We start from the raw sequence: 16498 nt of genomic DNA, 5'->3' as shown, positions 1-16498 counted from the left end.
TCTTTGGTGTGGGTTTCCTTGCGCCAATGAACAGCTAAGATGACACACCAGGGAAGGGGGGGGGGAGAGAAGGTGCCAGGAGCCGCTCCCACTTCCCCCAAGGCAAGAATCGCTGAAGCAGTGCCTGGAAACTGGGCAGGAAAAAAATCCCTTTGGAAAAAAAGGGTGAACCGAGCACAACAGAATCAAGATGGAGGCAGTAGAAAAGGCTAGCTCTGGCGCCTCAGTGAAGCATTCCTGGCACCCCTGGAAACCCCCAAGTCTGAAGTTTCACTTTTAACTACCTGCTGTCAACTCTATATATTGTTCTCATTTAAAATATATATATATATGTGACCCACCTCAAGCTGTGGAAAGGCAGCATGAAACTTTTAAAAATATGGAAAAGCAAACTAGGGAACCATGATCTCTACCTGGCCAGAATTTTTACCCATCTACCAGAATTTCAGTCTTCAACTCTGTTGCCACAGCATAAAGATATAAAGCAAATGATCGTTTGTGTGTTAAACACATGTGTTGTTATGAACCTGTTCTCAACAGAAGAGTGTGCCCTTCAGTTTTGGGGAACACTCTGCATATGCTCAAAGGCTCTGCCGTTGCAGCAACTTTAAAAATGAGCCTACCATCGGAAAGGAACTGTCTGTTCATAGAGAAACGAATGTGACCCTTTGATTCATATATATAGATATAGATGATATAGATATATCTGCTCAGGGAAAGGCCCCCTTACCCAAGCCCACAGAGGTAAGGTTTTTGGAACGAAAAGATGACAGCCACCACCAGGAACAAGCAAAACTGTAACCAAAACTTATTCCGTGGTGCTGGAGAGATTGCACAGTATCCACAAGCAAGATGATTCTTTCCCCCTCACATCTGCCAACTGCTGCCGCTACCCATCCTCCTGCAGCTTAGAAGGGATTTCAAGGAAGGCGGAGATCTATTTCATCAGATGCAGCTTTGGGAAATCAAATCTGCCAGGGCTGACGTAATAAGCAATCTCCCCCCACCCCACCCCACCCAAATCCCAGATATGGGATACATCGTATACGACCCCTATGCTTTCTCCCACACAACAGTTGCTCCCTGTTCAAGAACCCCTTCACCCGCGCCACCCCCACCAGCCCTCTACCCACCCCATGGCCCAGCATGACCCCAAAATGCCTTAAATAATCCCAACGTTAACTGAAAGGGAAAGACTTCTCCTGATCCGTTACGGCAGGATTTGGGTCTGTGGCGTTCCCAGCTGCAGCGTCGCACCGAATTACGAATTGTATAGACAGAGAACCCTATTGAACTCCTGCTCCTACACAATCTCTCTATCCTTTTCTCTTGCTCAATCTCAACCCGCCCACCAGCCCCATTCGACACCTACACACACAATTTTGTGAGTCTCTGGGCCCAATTTCACCGTGAGATTTGGATCTCCGCCCACTGCCAGTATCTTGCTCCAAAACCCACATCTACGTGCCAAGAAAAGCAGAGGGAAAACAGAGAAGAGGAGCGGGGTTGAGTTTTAAGCACCCACAAAAGGTGCCCATTGCAGCTGCCGAACTGCACCTGTCAGCCCCAAGCCCTCAGAACCAAACAAGAGGTGTGGACCTAACCTGGATTGCTCTTGAACAGGGAAACCAGGTCAGCCGGGAGGCCAGTCAGAGAGTTAACAACCTGGTCCCCATCCACCCCAAGGGAGAGGCAAGGCAGGAAAACAACAGAAACCTCCACTCCCATGGACACCCCAACACTGGGACATGAGCACAACAAATTAAGGGCTACAGGTGAGCGTTCAACTAAGTCTTAATTAGTGTAGACCCACTGAAATTAAGTTAGACATATTAATTGCTGAATACTGCCCTAGCTCTCCTGCTAAGGGTCTACAATAAGTCCACCTGAAGAAGGCCCTGAGATGACAGCATCTCCACATCTGTTGCCATGGCTACAGGGGACCCTTCTCTTGTCCTATTTCTTACTGCTGGTGCTTCATCTCCTTCTGGGCAGCTCCAGCGTAGGAACCTTTGCTGTATAATTGCCTCGGTTGTCTTCTCCAGGAGCAGCACAGAGTCCCCATCACCCCAAGCCCAACCTTCACAGGCTTGCTTTCTCATTTCCCACCTTATTTCCCTGCTTTTGCGTCCGGAGAGATCCCTACCAGCTGCGATCTTCACTCCTTCAACTCCACGACTTTGGGGTTAGCTGCCGAAAAGTCACCTGCTCTCTTAAACACCTCCGCCCATTCTCTCTTTGCCCCTTAGGCCTTGGTTGGAGAACGCCCTCCCTCTCCCAACACAACTCGCCACCTTTCTACCTCTTCTGGCAAACCCCACCTCTTCCATTAAGCCTTTGGTTTAACTCCTTAGTCCTCATCTCCAGACTCCAGCTGAAGAGATGTTAATGGCACCAGTGGGAATTTCACTCCCAACACAAGCTTTGCAGTCACTGGGGTGGGGATAGGGAGTTTGCAGCTGGAGCAGGAAGAGATTAAATCGCTTCTTCCTGTGCTCCAGACCCCAACAACAGGGCAGGGTCGGATGTCTGTAATGAGTTGCACACAGAGACAATTTTAAACGTTACTTTGCCTGTTAACTCATTTAGTGTCAAGAGTGTCACGGCACACGGCACTTGACTAAGGGGATACAAAATGCTATAAGAACAACACAATCCATACATTGGGAAAACTCAGTGTCAGCCATAGCGGCAAGAATTAGGGACAAACGTATATCCTCTGCAAAATAGGAATTGAAGAGACGAAATCCTATAATTTTTGTAGAAGCTCCAGTAGCTCAGAGACCCACAGAATCCCTCGTGAGCCCTGGAACAGACCCCAAAGCATTTTGGATCTCTTGGCAATGTGATGCTCCACAGCTACCAGTACATACACACAATTAAATTTTTCTGTTCAGGCCTTGGAGAGCCGCCATCAATCACTGCAGACAATACGGGCCTAGATGGGCTAATGGCCTGATCCAGTAGAAGGAAAGTTCCTATGTACCTTGCCTATAAGCACTGATATATCAAGACTATGGTTATATGCTAGATAAACAACTAAAGGCAGTATTTCATAGGAATGTGCAGCATATTTAAATGTATTAAAATAAACACTTTCATATTCCCAGCCACCAACTGCTTCCCCACCTGCCCACAAAAACAAAGGTTAGCATTGTCTCTGGTGAGGTCTTCAAGAAGGAAGTGGCCCCATGCAATAATCTATCCACATGCCATTGCTGCTCAAATTTAGGACAGGGGTGGTATGTGCAAGCAGACGCTCTTGGTTATTGGCCATGATGGAACATAGGTGTGGAGGTTGTGCTTTAGAGGTATACAGGGACCAAGCCATTTACACTTAAGTAAATTTGCTGCAGTCCTCAAATAAGCTGACTTTACTCTTGCATGGCCCACTCCAGAAATTTCTTTTAAAGCCATAAAAATGCACACCCAGGACCTCTTAACAGTAAAGGCAGAAATAGGCAACATGGTACCCTACAGAAGTTGTTGAACTACAACCATTATGGCCAGGGCTGATGTGCACTGTAGTCCAGCAACATCTGGAGGGTTACTCCGGAGATCAGGAATAGCTAGTCTGGTCCTTAAAATATGCTTTTGTTTAGGAACAGTCTTCCTTGATGAAACCAAAGCCTCTCTATAACATTCTTTGCAAGAATCCCAGTATCTCAGTATCTAGCAAGCACTGTCCAAGTACCTCATGAACACTTTTTGAGGACTCTGCAACACAGTACCCCAGAGCACCTCATTAGGGCCTTAGAAGGCCCTGGCACCCCAGAGTAAGCCATTATAATCACCTTGGGCAACAGCTACAACAATTCTGATCAGAATTCCCTCAAGTCATCAACCACAGCTTAGTTTCTATAGGATGTGCAAGGTCACACACACCACCAAACCAAGGAACACAGGAACCGACAGCGTTTTCTGCGGCAGCAGCAGTCCTTCCATGAGCTGGGCAACACATTATCCCACAAGGCTCCATACTGCTCTAGAGAACATCTTACAATGTTTCTAGGCCTCAACCTTTCTCAGCATCTTCTGCGGTCCTTAGAACGGAGAGGGGAAGTGATCCTGGTGCCATATAACTCCTCTGAAATGCCTTGGGGTGCCAGTGCAATGGCACAACACAGGGGCCCACTGAACCCTATATTGCCCAGAGTCCCGACATCTGTAGCAACCCTTTAATAACTCTTACAACACATACTCCCCATACCTCGGTGTCCCACTAAACCCTTAGACCTTAACATCTACCCCAGGGGTCAGCAAACTTTTTCAGCAGGGGGCCAGTCCACTGACCCTCAGACCTTGTGGGGGGCCAGATTATATTTTTGGGGGGAGGGATGAACGAATTCCTATGCCCCACAAATAACCCAGAGATGCATTTTAAATAAAAACACACATTCTAATCATGTAAAAACATGCCGATTCCTGGACCATCTGTGGGCTGGATTTAGAAAGCAATTGGGCCAGATCTGGCCCCGAGGTGTTAGTTTGTCTACCCATGATCTAACCTATATTGCTTTCACAGCCATCTCCTGCAACTCAGTACCCCATAGCATCTTCTGAGCACAGGAAAGGGAGGCCCTTGCACCACTTAGGTAAAGGTAAAGGGACCCCTGACCATTAGGTCCAGTCATGGCCGACTCTGGGGTTGTGGCGCTCATCTCGCTTTATTGGCTGAGGGACGTACAGCTTCCGGGTCATGTGGCCGGCATGACTAAGCCGCTTATGGCGAACCAGAGCAGCACACGGAAACGCCGTTTACCTTCCCGCTGGAGCGGTACCTATTTATCTACTTGCACTTTGATGTGCTTTTGAACTGCTAGGTGGGAGGAGCAGGGACAGGAGCTCACCCCGTTGCAGGGATTCGAACTGCCGACCTTCCGATCGGCAAGCCCTAGGCTCAGTGTTTTACACCACAGCACCACCTGTGTCCCCAAGTAGCTCCATAGAAAGCCTTATTTATGGTACAACAGTCCTTTTAAAACTCTCACAATGTGTCAGTGCAAAATATGCCTATGCCTGAAGTGGCTTTTTTAGTAAGGCTGTGGTGACAGAGGTGAACTTTATTAACAAATTAAAAATTAGCACAATGTTGAGCCCAGGTGGTATCCACCTAAAAGTTCTTGAAGAACTCAAATATGAAATTGCTGGTCTTTAACAAAAACATGCAACTTCTCCCTAGAATTGACCTCTGTACCTGAGGACTGGAAGGTGGCAAATATAAAACTATTTAAATAATAATAATTGGGGGAATCTAGGAAATTACAAGCAGATTAGCCTAACATCTGTTCTGGGTAAATTTGTGGAAATTATCTTGTGGAAAGATAAGATTATCAAGCATATAGAAGAACAAGCCTTTCTGAAGAATCAGCATGGCTTCTGCAAGGGCAAATCCTGTCTCATTATCCTCCTTGAAAGGTGCCAACAAATCTTTGTAGAAGCTGTGTACTTGGGCTTTTATACGGTTTTCACAAAGTTTCTCACAAAATCCTAATTGCACTTAAACCTTATCGGGATCTGAACTAGTGATGCCAGACCACAAAAGAGGCTGTAAGGTTGTGAAGGACAGGTCAGTGAAAATGCTGTCTTGACATGTGGCAGCTGTGAAAAGGATGAATTCCACCTTAGGGAATCGCAAGGAAAGAAATTGAAAATAAAACTGTCAATACTGAAATGCCCTATGGTAGAACTACACTGGGAATATGGTGTATAATTCAGGTTGCAAAAACCCAAAAGGATATTGTGGGGCTAGAAAGGATGCAGAAAAGTGCGATCCAAATGATCAGAGGACTGGAGCACAGTGTTTGGGGGTTGGAAAAAAGGTGAGTAAGGGGTGGGGGATATAACACAGGTATATAAAATTACACCTAGCATCGAGTCAGTGTATAGAAACAAGCTTTTCTCCCTCTATTATAAAATGAAGGGAGGGAGATTCGCGACAGACGAGAGGAAATTCTGCTTTCCACCCTGGAATGCGCTACCACAACACGTGGTAGTGACCACCTAGGTGGCTTTTAAAAAGGGATCAGAGAAATGCATGGAGAATAAATCGACCCCTGGCCCCTGGCCACGGCGGAGATCAGAAGCAGCCCGCCGGGGAACAGCAGGCGCTGGAGAGGCCGGCTGCGCTCCCGTCTGGCTCGGGGGTCGCCTCCTGTAAGGAACAGGGTGCCGGGCGAGACAGGCCTCGGGTCCGATCCGGCACAGAGGTCCCGATTCCCTCGGAGACAATTAGCCCTTGGGGAGAGGAAATGGGGGGAGCAACGCTCCTTAGGGACCCCCCTTTCCGCCCTCCGAAGCCCCCTTCCCCCCGATCTCGGGGTGCCTTTGGCCCGCCCGCCCCTTCCTGGCCAGCCAGCGCTGCACCGGCGCGGGCCTCGTCGGCGTCCCGGCAGGCTGGCTCCCCGCCTCGCCTTCCCCGCCGCCTCCGCAGGGAGAAAGACTCACGGCTCGGGTGGATCGGCGCCGCCGCGACCCGCGCTGAAACATGGCCCCGATCCCGCCGTCTCCAGCGCCCGGGCGACGCGCCCACCTCCAGGCTCCCGCTTTGCGCCCGGGCGCTGCGGCGACGGCGGCGGCGGCGGCGTTGCTCTTCCCTCCCCAGGGGAGGAGGTGCTGCGTGCCGATCCCTCCCCGCCGCCCGACACCCGGGCCCGCCCCTTCGCCTGCCCAGCGACGCGCAAGGCTCCCGGCCCTCCTCCCCGCAGGATCGCCCTCTCCGCGCGCCGCTCTCCTCCTACCGGCTTCTCCAGTTTGCTGCTGGAGTCGCGCAATGGCGAGGCTCTGCAGCCGGACAAGAGCGCAAAAGGATCCTCTGCGCGCGCGGTGGGGCGGCCTCCCGGGAAGAGGTCAGGGACCACCCGCCAGGCAGGATTGAACCCCCGAGTAGCAGGTGGCTTTGCATTGCGCCTCCAAGCTGGCCGGGGCTCCTCCAGTCCCTCCAGCCCCGTCCTCGCCGGTCCTTTCCCGCTGTCACCTCCCATCCATCACCCTCTTTAAACCCCTTCCCCGCACCCTTTCTGTGCCCGCTGCTGTCACTTCCTATCGGCGCGATCCGTTTTCCCTTCCTCTGGCCTCGCTGCCACATTCTTCCTATCCAGACCCCCAGCCACTCCTTCACCCACCACCCATGAACAAGCCACCTGCCTTCTTCCATCCATGCGTTTTTACCGGCCTCCTCGGCTCTTACCTACAGAATATTAAGCCACTAGCCCCTAACAACATGCCATGCGGCACAAACCAATCGCTTATTTAAAACGCTGCTTTTCTCCTGCTTAATTTGCAACATGATGGTAAACAAATTCGGAGTCAAATTATGCTATAAAACACACACACAAAAAAACAGATAAAGGCACTTTAGAAGATATCCTAGCAAATTTCAATATATAGACCAGTAATTGATTTTTAGTGTACCTGGGAGAGAACTTCTTCTCCAGCTCTGTGACTGTGGACTCGAATAAACAAAGAGCGAGGAAGATCTAAGACAATTACTATCACAGTAGCACAAGTGAGACTTTTATGGAATCCTACCAAGTCTGGGCTGTTACCAAAGATGGCATCATTTGGAGACTTGCCAGTGTAAACTCTCTCCTGAAGCAATGTTTAAGTATATACTTCTAGCCCATATTTGTACTTGAGCATATTAAAACAAGGGAGCGAGCAAGCCTAGATTTGCTAATGGATGCCATTATAATTGTGAATAAAAACATCTTGGGAGTATAATTTTAAATTCCATCTTTGCAGCCTGCAGGTTACACTGGAGAAGATGGCAAATCCCTTCCTCTGCAGGAGATAAATCATATTTTGATATTACCTACTACTGTCATCACCAGCAGATTTGTTGGGCAGTATAATAGGTGGAACATTGGATTTGGATGGACGAAGGGAGACCTGGGTCCAAATCTCCACTGGGTGAACTTGGCCCGGTGAGCTTAGCCCATTACACTGTGAAAGCTGTGAGAAAAACCCTGAACTCCAGGAGGAATAGCAGGATATAGGTTGCATGCACACCATACAAATAAAACACCTCTCAAACAAGAATCCTGGGAGCTGAAGTTTGTTAAGGGTGCTGGGAATTGTTTCTCTGTTAGGAGTAAACTGAGGTGCCCAGAATTCTTTTGGGGGAGATGTGCCTTAAATGGGCTTTAAATGTACTGCATGTAAAAAATATGTACATACAAACAAACAAACAAACAACAAACTGGTGGACTCAATCTAACACAGAATTAAGCATGCTGTTTCAGACTAGCAACCAATTCAGAGTGTAAAACACTATAAGGGACCAATGCTTATAAGTGCGATGTCAGTTCACAAAACGAACTGACCCTGTATAGATGTTCTAGCTCCTTCCCACTTCTCCCTTCCCTCTATGCACAAATCACACATTTTCCAGAGCTTGAAGGCAGGGATGCTAATCCACAAGAGAGTAATGGTAGTTATATTTGTGTACTCCTCATACCTCACCTTTATTCAGCACCTTTTTTACATGGCAGTTGGAAGCACTGTCTATAGTAGTTCACGTACATCCTATGTTCTCGTAGCAAACTCAGTCCTCCGACTGTGGATCATTGTGTATCTGTCATGGCACCACCCACTTATTAGAGGGAGGCATCCCTAGGCTTGGATAAATACTCAGAAGTCTGCAGAAGTACCAAAAAAAACCTTCAGGGGAAAAAACTCTAAGTGGAGTGGGAGCCACCCCAAAACAGTCCAGTAGGGACTGAGCATGCTCAATGGCCCTGAACAGGGCTGCCTTCAGATGTCTTCTATATATCAGGTAGTTGTTTATCTCTTTGACATCTGGTGGGAGGGCGTTCTACAAGGCGGGTGCCACTACCAAGAAGGCCCTCTGCCTGGTTCCCTGTAACTTTGTTTCTTGCAGTGAGGGAACCGCCAGAAGGCCCTCGGCGCTGGACCTCAGCGTCCGGGCAGAACGATGGGTTTGGAGACGCTTCTTCAGGTATACTGGGCCGAAGCCATTTAGGGCTTTAAAGATCAACACCAACACTTTGAATTGTGCTCGGAAACGTACTGGGAGCCAATTTAGGTCTTTCAAGGCCGGTTTTATGTGGTCTCACTACCCCCAGAATGGTGTATTCTGGAAAAGGGCACAGCTGGCTTTTGTTTGCAGTAAGCGGCAAATAAATAGAACAACAGTAACTGCATCTATGAATACAAGCAAATTTAGAAGAAGAAAAATCCAGTGTTAAGGAAGACTGGGGCTGGAAAGGGGAACCTGAAGCAGCGAGAGGAGGCACAGCAGGACAGCGGCATCAGGCTCTGCTCTGCTATTAGGCAGAGTGAGGCTACTGTCTCAGGAAATGGATGCATTTCCTAGCGAACTGCTCCATATCACACAATGTATGCCTTCATCCCTTGGGAACCTCCAAGCAGGGGCAAAACTAGATTTTGTTTTGGCACCCCACAACTCATATTTGCGCGCGCGCGCACACACACACACACACCCCCGCAGGCTGGGAGCCTCTGGAGGCTTCGCCCAGGGTAAAAAAACCCGGCTAGCCCTCCTGTAGCTACGGCTCTGCCGACAAGCACTTGGGGACCAGCACAGGCATCACAGAAGCCCCACCAATCCAACTTGACACCTTTTGGAAGAGGAAATTGCCCCAGTGGGATTGCCTAGTTCCGAATGGGGGTGGGGAGCAGAGGAGGCCCTTTTCAGGCATGCGCTATTGCTAATTGGATCACTGCAGCAACTTCAAGCAGCAACTTCCAAGAGCAAATGAGTCACCGCCATAGATTAAATCATCACAGGTAATAATAAAAAATATGTCAGCTGAATAATCGTTTGGGGAGGCCCTGGCTGAGAGGGGGAGCTTCTCTGATAACCTACTTCCACCATGTGTTCGAAAGTGGAACTGCAAGCATATTAGTACGGGAGCCCACCAGGGTCTGGTTCACACCTGCAAGCTCATCACCCCTTTGGACCGTACAAAGTGACAAATTAGCCAGGATAACAGATTAATAATCGCAGACAGAACTTGCTTGTCACCTGAGGCAAACACAAAACACTGTTTCCACATTTACAGCAGGTGCTGGAATGGGCTGACTGCAGGAGGATGAGATCCACAACTTTGAATGCTTTGAAGAATTATTATTATTATTATTATTATTATTATTATTATTATTATTAAACTCCACATTAAACTCCATTGAGCCTGCAGGCAGAGAGACTGCCCCATCTTTTAATATAATATACATCTTTTACATGAAATAATATAATTGTATTATAGAGCCAGTGTGGTGGAGTGGTTAAGAGTGGTAGACTCGTAATCTGGTGAACCGGGTTCGCTTCCCTGCTCCTCCACATGCAGCTGCTGGGTGACCTTGGGCTAGTCACACTTCTCTGAAGTCTCTGAGCCCCACTCACCTCACAGAGTGTTTGTTGTGGGGGAGGAAGGGAAAGGAGATTGTTAGTCGCTTTGAGACTCCTTAAAGGGAGTGAAAGGCAGGATATCAAATCCAAACTCTTCTTCTTCTTGTAGGCATTTTCTAAGGCTGCATACACACAATACTTTTAAAGCATATCTTTACCCCACCCAAGAACCCTGGGAATTGTGGTTTGTTATGGGTGCTCAGAACTGTAGCTCTGTGGGGAATAAACTACTGTTCCCCAGATTCTTTGGTGTAGTGTGCTTTTTTCTTCTTTGATGATCACCTGTAGCCGAGTAAGATTGTCTTCCACAAACACAGTTTTAACAATGAGTCCGTAAGTGACTGTAGAGGCCAATTCTGGATCCACATGTCCTTCCACAGTGGGGACATTGATTTCTGGGCGGGAGTTGATCACGGTGTGGATTTGCTAAGTGTGCCTTCCTCTTAGCACGTTTCTCCCTTGCGTCCTGAGTTCGGGTTTCTTCAAAGTCTATGACACCTTTGGTAAAGGCTGTTCTGCAACTGGAGCACTCGCAGGCCCATGTTTCCCAGTTGTCAGTGTTCATACTACATTTTTTTAGATTTGCCTTGAGACAGTCTTTAAACCTCTTTTGTTGACCACCAGCATTACGCTTTCCATTTTTTAGTTCAGAATAGAGTAGTTGCTTTGGAAGACAATAATCAGGCATCCAAACAACGTGACCAGTCCAACGAAGTTGATGTTGAAGAATCATTGCTTCAACACTGGTAATCTTTGCTGGTATTAGTTTGCCTGTCTTCCCAAGTGATGTGTGCAGATGACAGCTTATTGAACAGAAGTTCGGGGGGAGGGGTTTGCAGGCAGAGGGAAATTAAACAGGTAAAGCGCATTAGGAGGATGCATCTTCATTCCTGACAACATACAGTGGCTACCTCGGGTTAAGAACTTAATTCGTTCCGGAGGTCCACTCTTAACCTGAAACTGTTCTCAACCTGAAGCACCACTTTAGCTAATGGGGCCTCCTGCTGCTGCCGCGCCGCCGGAGCACGATTTCTGTTCTCATCCTGAAGCAAAGTTCTTAACCCGAGGTACTACTTCTGGGTTAGCAGAGTCTGTAACCTGAAGCGTATGTAACCTGAAGCGTATGTAACCCAAGGTACCTCTGTACAAATGCAGCTTGAAACGGAGTGAGGACAACTTTGCTGTTTTAAGCCACTAACACGCACATAACTTTTCATAAGAAGCAACAGAGTGGAAGCAGGATATATTTCTGTACTGTGGCTTACGTTATGTGGAAGAACAGAGAAGTGTGTGCACAACATCTCATTGCTAACACTGATGGGAAAAGCAGACTCGGGTGAGGAAGCCCCGCTTCAAGGCATCGTGTCTCCAATTTTTCCTCAAGATGGTGCCACTGTCGTCATCACCTATCACAGCAAACACATTTCACAGGGCGTGCCACCAAAGTGTTTGTGGGCGGCCCCTCTTCATTTATAGTTCCAACTTCATGGTTTCCAAAATATAAGGGAAAGAAAGATCGCTTCCTGAAGCACCTGCCAAAGAGTGGAGAAAAGTGTGTTCTGGAGGAGAGAGAGGCATCAAATTATCACCCGTTATTTATACTGTGCTTATCAGGCATCATACAAATATTAAAACAGACGTGGTTTTGCCCTCAGGTTTACAATCAAATAAAACACAAAGGGAAAAAGGAATTAGGCAGCTAGAGGAATACAGTGGTACCTCGGGTTAAGTCTTTAATTCGTTCCAGAAGTCCGTTCTTAACCTGAAACTGTTCTTAACCTGAAGCACCACTTTAGCTAATGGGGCTTCCTGCTGCTGCCGTGCCACTGGAGCACAATTTCTGTTCTCATCCTGAAGCAAAGTTCTTAACCTGAAGCACTATTTCTGGGTTAGCGGAGTCTGTAACCTGAAGCGTATGTAACCCGAGGTACCAATGTAACAGGACAAATGGTCATCAAGAAAAAAAGAAGAAGGATCATGAAGAAAAAAGCAAGAGTGAAAACTAAGCATGAATTTTCAATAATTTCTTAAATGAGGAAAAGATGTAAGGTACTCAGACTGATGGTGGAAGATTTAGACTTATTAGTAGTGGAATGTATGAACTATAAAGTCCTCCATTCAAATATCACCTCAGCTATGAATTTGCTTAGGTTAGGGATCACCAATGTGGAGCCCATGGGCACCAGTGTGCCCACCAGGGCCTCCTATGGTGCCCACAAGAGGTCTCAAAACTCCACAATGCTCAAGAGACTGTTTGCTCATCCTGCTCAGTTCCTCACTGCATTGGCCCAATTTCTCTGGTACATAGAACATCCCCACCCCTTCAACATGGCCACATTTCACTGGGTGCCAGGATTGGAGAGGGTAACAACGTTCAGATTTCTGGGCATTGAATTACAAGAGGATCTGTCCTGGAGTGTCAACACAAGGGGGCTTGTGAAGAAGGTGCAGCAGAGACTGTACTTTTTGAGAATACTAAGGAAAAACCATCTTCCGCAGAAACTGCTGCTTGCCTTCTACCACTGTGCCATTGAGAGCATGCTCACTTATGGCTTATGTGTGTGGTACAGAAGCTGTACTGCCCAGGACAGGATGGGGTTGTGCAGGGTTGTTAAGGCAGCAGAGAGCATTGTTGGCTGCCCACTCTCCATCTTAGAGCAGATTTATGCCACAAGGTGCCATAGGAAGGCACTGGACATAGTAAAAGATCCATCGCATCCTGGTCACTGTCTCTTCGAGCTCTTGCCGTCGGGACGGAGATACAGGACGATGAAGACAAGAACGAGCCGTCTTAAGAACAGCTTCTTCTCCAGAGCGATCTCGGCCCTGAATGGGAAGCCCGGACTTTGAAAGTCATCTAATCTCCCTTGCTGTATTATACTGTATTGTTTAATTAGTGTTTTTATGGAGCAGTCAAGTAATTTCGTTGTCCCCGAAGGGGGCAATGACAATAAAGATATTTTATTATTATTATTATTATTATTATTATTATTATTATTATTATTATTATTATTATTGGACACTCCCTCAGCAGAATGAGCAGGAGGGCCCGCATTGAGCAGCAGGACTGGCGTGCCAAATGTTGAAGTCCTGGAAGTAAATATATATTATGATCTGAAGAAGGAGGCACCACACCAGGTGACCTACATCCAGAGTCAAAAGCGACCTAATTGCTTCATGGAAAGGAGGCAAGAGGAACGAAACTCGGCTTCTGTTTTCCTCTGCCATTCCACTTTTCCTGCCAACTGCTTTTCTCTTAGCACATGATAGTGTTTTGCCCGGTGACATGAAAAATGTCGCTTACTGGTTCCTGGGTATTAAATCTCTGCTAAAAGGCGCAGGAGGCAGGCCACAGCTGCTATATTTTTCTGCTCTGCTGAAGTTTCCCTACAGAAGTCTGCCCTGGCCCTGTGACATGGCTGACACCCCTCTCTCTCCCCGTATCTCCTCCTCAGCCATGAACTTGCCTTATCTCTGCCTTCAGCTGGTGGGTGGGGAGAGGCAGATCCAAGGGGACTTCTCAGCTCTCAAACTAGACTGCGCAGAAGTTGTTCGACTTCAGTGCAGGTCAACAGGTAGGAGGAAAGCGCTGGGGGGGGGGGGAACGGGACGCTTTGGGATTTTATTTTCTCTCTCTTCTACCTCTCATTGAATATGAAAACAGATAAAAACAGAGGCGGCTCTTTGGCTGTGAGCATACTAAACTGCGAAAGCACATTTGAAGCACCTTTTTCTCTCAAAGAATTCTGGGCACCGTAGTTTGTTAAGGACTGCTGCGAATTGTAATTCCGTGAGGGGGTAAACTACATTTCACAGAATTCTTTGAGGGAGAGAATGTCCATTGAATGTGCTTTTTAGTGTGCACACAGCGTTTCTGCTGTTACCTGTTGGTGTTCATTTCTTTTCTCTCCACCCTATCACCTAAATTAAGGACCAGTGACTGGAAGCCCCTAAGGTCGATGCAGGGCTCTCAGAGGAGTGTTGGCTGTCTCCCTTCTCCACTAAATATCCAAAAATAAAAAAGGGATTTGGGGGGGCATGTGTACTGCATTGGCCTCAAGGCTACCAACTAGCTGGGAAACAAGCAGTCTACCTTGCTTTTGAGACTTGATTTCCAGGAATCAACAGGCAAAGCTTTGCAAGGTATGGAGCTCAACACTGTAATCTGTTTATGGCTGTAAATTAGAGATGAGGAGCCTGTAACCATCCCGTTATTTTGTTGGACTACAACTCCCATCATTACTGAACATGGGCCATGCTGGCTAAGGTTAATGGGAGTTGGAGTTCAACATTGATCTGGAGAGTACCACGTCCCCTATCCTCGCTTAGATCAATGCTATCAAAGGGACAACTAGAATGGTGGGTTCAAAAGTTGGGAATCTTCATTGGCCCAGCAGTCTTCAAACCTTTCTCGAAGAGGTGTCCTGAAAAATGGTAGTTGCCATCCAGGAGGTAAGAGTGGTTGATCTTTTCCTATTTCATTTTATTTTTATATTATACGGCATAACTAAACTGTTTCTCCTTTAGGGAGAAACCAGACATTATATAGCAGAGGCATGTAATTGTCTTTGAAAAACAGCTACAAGGATGCTGCTAACTATAAAAAAACTAGCTATTTTTCCACCCTAAGTTGCTTCACAGCTGCTTTCTCATGCCCAGATGTGCCAATTTAAATAAAATATTGGGGGGCAGGTATAATTGCACACCATTTGATTGATAATGTCCATTAACTTTTGGGGATACGGCCCCCTCAAATATTTTAGGGGGGGGCAAAGGGACCTCAGCCCTTAGGACTTGGTTTCTATGCTGATGCCCCACTGCAAAGATATGGGTACCAGTATCTTTTCCTGTGCAAATAGAAAAACAGCTGGATGGAGGCAGTTTTGATCAGGAAATAAATAGTAGGGGAAGGGGTAAGGAATCCTTTACCCCTGCCATTCCTCTTGGGATCACAGCTTTCAGCACTTAGTTTTAATTAAAACAAAAATGTCGGGAGATTGGTACACATATCTGATATGCAATGCACAGCTTGGCTCCTAGTCTCAGTGCATCTTAAAAGCATCAAAAGCAGCCCGTTGGCGCACTATTTCACCTTATGAAGTTAACCTTCATTCCCCTCCCAACCCATTTACAGTGGTACCTCGGGTTAAGAACGAAATTCGTTCCGGAGGTCCATTCTTAACCTGAAACTGTTCTTAACCTGAGGTACCACTTTAGGTAATGGGGTCTCCCGCTGCCACCGCTGCACAATTTCTGTTCTTATCCTGAAGCAAAGTTCTTAACCCAAGGTTCTATTTCTGGGCTAGCGGAGTCTGTAACCTGAAGTGTCTGTAACCTGAGGTACCACTGTATATTATGAAATATCCCTGTCTCTTTCTAATAGTTCATTTTCACACATGATGCCAATATATATATATGCACACTTTTGGCATCTTATTATTATTCCAGGCTCATTGCTACTTCATAAGCTAGCAATTTGTCTCCAAGCCCAAGCCAAAGCACAAATTCTGATTTTTAAAGCCCTGAAGCCACATATTGGGGAAACCTGATCCCCAATGAACATGCCTTGGCCCCAGACTGTTATGGACCACCTTTTCCAAAATGTCACAACCTGGCCATCTGGAGCAAGAGTGGAGGCCTTGCTGCATGTCTCCCCACTGGCTGAAGTGAGACATGTGAGGACATAGGAGAGGGTCTTTGGGACTGAGGCATCACTGCTATGAAATGTCTTCCCAGGCTCTATCACTGCTCACCTGCCCTGCAGGGAAAATACTAGCCAATTGCTGTGTTCAGCATGTGCTGCCATTTTATTATCGTCTCTATGATACGCTGCATTGTATTTTTGTGTTGCTCTTATTGCTGATTGGTGCCTTGAGGGCCTTTTCAGTAGAAAGTGGGGGGCCAAGTAAAAATTACTTAATAAATAAATAACATTTCCCAGAATTGCCATGCAAATATAAAATCCTGACTGTGAAAATGTACATTCAGGTTTTTCAAATGAGTTGTTGCTACTGATGTTGTTGTCGTCATCATCAAGTACAAACATTCCCATGTGCAACAAATAGTGTAAATGGGGAGACTTGCCATCTGACCAGGAAAAAATCC

At 47.1% G+C, this 16498-nt stretch overlaps 2 protein-coding genes and 1 long non-coding RNA gene across 6 annotated transcripts in view; 1 reads left to right on the top strand and 2 right to left on the bottom strand.

Annotated features, from left to right (window-relative positions):
* PRICKLE3 (prickle planar cell polarity protein 3) overlaps window positions 1–6593 on the bottom strand; it is a 39419-nt gene extending 32826 nt beyond the window's left edge. The window contains exon 1 of one of the 2 annotated variants that reach the window (XM_082205429.1): window positions 6448–6593. In XM_082205429.1, the coding sequence (XP_082061555.1) occupies window positions 6448–6489 (42 nt within the window). In that variant the 5' untranslated portion in view covers window positions 6490–6593. Of the gene's footprint in view, window positions 1–2109; window positions 4225–6447 lie in introns of those variants that run through there. The other variant, XM_082205430.1, reaches the window with a different exon arrangement.
* Window positions 1–16498, bottom strand: part of LOC309522359 — a 205901-nt gene that overhangs the window by 184586 nt on the left and 4817 nt on the right. The gene's annotated exons all lie outside the window — the stretch shown is intronic.
* Window positions 13867–16498, top strand: part of ALAS2 (5'-aminolevulinate synthase 2) — a 30561-nt gene continuing 27929 nt past the window's right edge. Inside the window, exon 1 of one of the 3 annotated variants that reach the window (XM_082205441.1) lies at window positions 13867–13968. The gene's annotated coding sequence lies outside the window, so the exon portion shown is untranslated. Of the gene's footprint in view, window positions 13969–14565; window positions 14846–16498 lie in introns of those variants that run through there. The other 2 variants (XM_082205440.1, XM_082205442.1) reach the window with 2 other exon arrangements.

This window comes from Podarcis vaucheri, assembly GCF_965113315.1.
Source record: "Podarcis vaucheri genome assembly, chromosome: 17".
Lineage (NCBI taxonomy): Eukaryota > Metazoa > Chordata > Lepidosauria > Squamata > Lacertidae > Podarcis > Podarcis vaucheri.
This window is presented reverse-complemented; position numbering and strand designations above follow the sequence as displayed.